This window comes from Postia placenta (assembly GCF_002117355.1).
Source record: "Postia placenta MAD-698-R-SB12 unplaced genomic scaffold POSPLAscaffold_89, whole genome shotgun sequence".
Classification (NCBI taxonomy): Eukaryota; Fungi; Basidiomycota; class Agaricomycetes; order Polyporales; family Adustoporiaceae; genus Rhodonia; species Rhodonia placenta.
This window is the reverse complement of record NW_020169920.1, coordinates 1-4,324: the sequence shown is the minus strand read 5'-3', so window position 1 is coordinate 4,324 and position 4,324 is coordinate 1. Positions and strand designations below refer to the sequence as shown.

At 56.2% G+C, this 4,324-nt stretch overlaps 1 protein-coding gene across 1 annotated transcript; it reads right to left on the bottom strand.

The window, feature by feature from the left end:
- Window positions 1–11: 11 nt before the first annotated feature.
- Window positions 12–4,285, bottom strand: POSPLADRAFT_1063122 (hypothetical protein; the record flags this gene model as incomplete). The annotated part of the gene is made up of 5 exons (XM_024481608.1): window positions 12–873; window positions 939–1,031; window positions 1,077–3,257; window positions 3,303–3,685; window positions 4,266–4,285. Coding segments are annotated over 5 exons (3,539 nt in total), but the record flags the coding sequence as incomplete, so codon positions are not given.
- Between the last annotated feature and the right edge of the window lie 39 nt (window positions 4,286–4,324).

The window sequence follows — 4,324 nt, the reverse complement described above, 5'->3', positions numbered from 1 at the left end:
GCAATCGATACGACGAGTTCGATGGCTCGTAGACTCCGGCGGCGATCTTTCGCTTGATCACCGCGCAGACTTCGTTGTAGATCCCGGGCAGAATGGGGATATTCTTCTGCACCCAGGGCGTGTGAGGAACGACGGGGAAATCGACGGGGGGGAAGTACTCGGGCTTGAAGCATCCGCGCTCGTCATCGGTCCATGCGAAGGCTTCGTTGTGCAGGCACATGAAGTGGTGGAGGACTCGACGTTCTTCGGGAAGTAGGAAGTCGCCGTCGTGAAGCTTCTCGGTTGCTTCGAAGTGTTCGAGGGTGTACCGACCGGTAGGTTTGAACGGCGGGGGGTCGGTCGAAAGCTTAGGCATTGTGGATAGAGGGTCGCCCTTGATGTCTCGAAGTATTCGAAATTGTTCGGGGACGGCACCAAGGACGGGTCGGGTTTTGAGAGCGACAGGCTTGTACTTTTTCTTCGTCGCGGCGAGTATCTTGTGCGTTGAGGGGGTAGAAGTCGATGTCGTCGAAGGAAAGGGGAGAATCGAGTTGGAAAGCTGCGAGATGGACTTCGTCGGAACGGGAGCTGGCGGAGTCGAAGCGAACGGAGCTGAAAATAGAAGAGTCGAAGCCCACGTCGAAGTGTTCGACGGGGCGGCATTAGAAGCTGTATTGTCCGAGGCGTAAAGAGACTGCAAATATGAAGAAACGGAGGTGCATGCGGAGAGGTACAGTGACGAAACAGCGTTCGGAATCGAGGAATCAATAGGAGAGACGAAGGAAATACTTGGTTTTACCCCATCGTAGTCGATGACTAGCGCGGCTTCTCCTTGATCATGGGGAATCAATTCCTCGAAGCGAGAAAATGCGATTTGCGACACCCGAAAGGATGCTGCCGGCTTCGCGATCTTCCTCGCGCGTACGTCGGAATCGTGACGGTTTCGCCGGTGTTCGGACAGAGGATCGTAATGGTCTGGTTCTCGTCGGCAAAGTTCTTGACGACGCTCTGCGTGAGCACGTCGAAGGGTCGGCCGAGGAGGATGTCGTACGCTGTGTTTCGAATGACGTGAGCCTGAAGATACAATACAATCTCACCGATGCGGAAGGTAACATTTCGAATGAGTCCCAACGATCGGTCCACCTCGCCGTTCGCCGATTGCATGTTCAGCTGGATAGTAGGATCGAAGAGGAGGTTGAGGCCGAGACAGACCTCTTCCGACATGGCGACGATCTGCGAACCGGGGTCGACGATGCATTCGATCTGCTCTTTGTTGTCGACCAACGCGATGATCGATCGAATCGCATTCGAATCGCGTGCGACGGTGAATTCTGCGGGGTGCTCGCCGTGAGGGATGTGCTTCAGATAGGTTTCATAGGGGTCGGGTACGATTGTAGCACCGGGTTCCAACGTTGCACCTGAACACGAGAGCTGGTTGACGGCCGTGACCTCATCGGCGCCGATTTCTACGATGTGGGCCGACGCGACAGGTTCCGTCGAGACTCGCTTAGGGGTGACGGCGTCGCGGTACTTGGTTCGAACGTCGGGTGCGATCGAAAGCAACTCTTCTGGGGTCAGCGTGACGAACTGCGACTTCATTGAACGCTGGAAGATTTCCTCGGCGAGCTTCGGCTGGATAACGGGGACGATGGTCTTGTACGCTGGCTCCTTGCCCTTGTCGTTCGAGGGCTTCGGCGGAGTTGCGAAGTTTCGAACGTTCGGCGGGGCGTAGGTTGCGTCGCGAGCGTTTGCGAAAGGGTGTACTGGTGGTGCTGGGGGAGCGGACGTAGTAGTGGATTGCGTGGGCGGCGAAGAAGACGGCGCGGGTGCTGCTGCTGGTATCGTCGGAGGCGGGGCCGTGCTTGTCGAAGTGCTCGAGGGTGCCGCCACTCCTTTCGATGTACCAGATCCCGAGGCTTCCGCGCTTCTTGTGACGACTGGCGTCGTAGGCTTCTTCCGCTGTAGAATCTCGACGCCGTCGAAGACCTCCCTTCGCTTCCGAAGCTGAAGGAGTTCTCGCTCGAGCGCCTCGATCCTGCCGCTGGTGTTGAGCGTGAATGTTTGCACAGTCGAGCGATCGTCGATCTCGAAGAGCATCGTCGGAGCGGCGGGTGCTACGGGATTTCTTCTATGCCACTCGTAAATTCGATCTCGTATCGTGAGACCAGGGATAGTGCGGGGGCAGAAACTTCCGTTTGGAAGGACGATCTTGCCTTCGGTGTTCCGCTTGCACTTGCCGTCCCGAATGTCGATCTCCGCAAACTCACAGGTGCCTACCCTGCAGCCACGATTGCCGCAGTAGTGGCACATCTGTTCAGCTCCGGTGTTCTCGTGGATGTGGACGGTAGCTTGTTGTCTCGGTGCGGGGGCGTGGTTGTGCGTAGCGTGCGTCGTCGGCTGAATGAGTGTTGCGATCGTCCTCGACAGGCTTTTGATGATCATCGAGATGTCTTCGGTTTTGATCATCCCGGGGGGCACCGTTGTCGAAGTGTTCGATGTCGAAGCGATAGCTTGGTTCGCCGTGGTCGTAGGTGTGCTCGATGTACCGTGTAGAATGAAAGTAGCCGCCGCGTGAATCTCTGCCATGGTGTATGGGTCGTCGGCGTAGTGATCGGGGTGCTTGAGGTGTAGTCGGGTCTCGAGCCGTGTGAGCAACGCTGGCTGGAATCCTCGAAGAAATGCGCGACTTTGTTCGATAGGGGAGAGTCGGTTCTGTGCGATGAGATGTTTCGTAATGGCCATGAAGTCACGGTAATAGCAGCCCAGATCTGCCGCATTGTGAATCCTGATACGAGCGCGTTCTCCGATGAGCTGGTCCATGTCCGCCAGTGACCACTTTCTTGTACCGTCGGCACCAGGATAGAGTGCTCGTACGTCGGCTTTCCAGTCGTTGTAGCTCTTGGCTACGTCGATGAAGGACTCGATGGTTTCCCATAAGTCGGCGACGTCGATCGAAGGGTACTGAACGGCCCACTGTTTCTTGGCCGCTTCGTCAGTAATCTGACACCGGGTGAACAACGCTTCGAGGTCCTGGAAGTAACGCCGAAGCGAACGGACTTCCGATGGGTCGAAGCTTGGTGCTGTCGAATGACCGCGCGGGGGCATCAACGGTGTATTCGTGTTCTGACTCATGTTCGTAGTGGTAGTAGGAGCTGGGCTCGAAGAGGACGTGGTAGTAGTCGAAGGAATCGTAGGTGCGGGCGGTGCTGGGTTGGAGTTCGAAGCTGCGTTCGAAGGTGCCAAGGGTGGCGGAGGTGCCAGGTCGGGTGTAGGTATGACTGAGAGTCGCGAAGAGGATGCAATGGGCGGCTAAGCGTGGGCACGAAAAGAAGACGGAGTCGGGAGTTCGAGATTCGAAGTAGATGGGATGGGATCCTCGGGTTCGGGCGAAGAACCGGATCGTTCGAAAAGATCAGGAGTTGAAATGTCGTAGTCGGAAGTAGTGAGGCCTAGAAGCTCGGGGGACGAAGTGCGTTCTTCGGCGGTCGAAGGGATCGGTTCTTCGTCGAAGTCGTCCTGGAGTTCTTGGTCTATCTCGTCTTCTTCGTCGCGGTCGAAGTTACCGGGAATGGTTGGAGAGGGAGTCGATTGCGTTCTAGAGGAGCTGTCGAGGTTCTCGGCGGCACTGCGGCTAGCAGCCTCACGCGCTTGCGAGCGGGTGACTACTGGAGACGTTTTCGGAAACCCGAAAGCGGCGAATTCTTGCCTGAGATCCCCTCGCGGTGGGCTCCAGAAATGATACGACCTACGAAACCCTAACCCCTAACCTGGGTGCGACCTAAAGGGACTAGAGACGGATTATAGTCTTAGTGAGAGGGGAGTTAGCAGCAAGGTGTCCCGCGGTTCGAGTGAACACGAGAAACGCCTTCGGAAAAGGCTACGAACAATGGGGAAGCTACGAGGTGGCTTCGACACGTCGTCGAAGCTACTCGGAGGCTGTGGATGGTTAGCGGAGACGATCGAAGCTCGGGAGAGCTCTTCGAAGAATCGTAGAAGAAAGAGACAATTCGATAGGGGGGACTTATCTAGGACGCAGTTCGCAGTTTCTTCGACAATAGTCGAAGTCGAAGGGTTCGTCGAGACGGTATCGACGAGTAAACGCAGTGGACGAGGTTTCGAGGTTACGCAGCGAGGGACGAAGTGACGCAGTTAGAGGCTTAGACGCAGGGCGAACTCGACTTATGAGCTCTGAACTTGAGGGGGGAACCGGATCTTGTTTTCTTTTGGAGAGAAGTACGACAGATTTTATACTACACAGGACGCTACGACTATCGAGAGTGGCACACTGGTACAAGGGGCTTTGCATTGTTCCGCAAGAAGCTGCCTCACCGAGGGGCACATATCA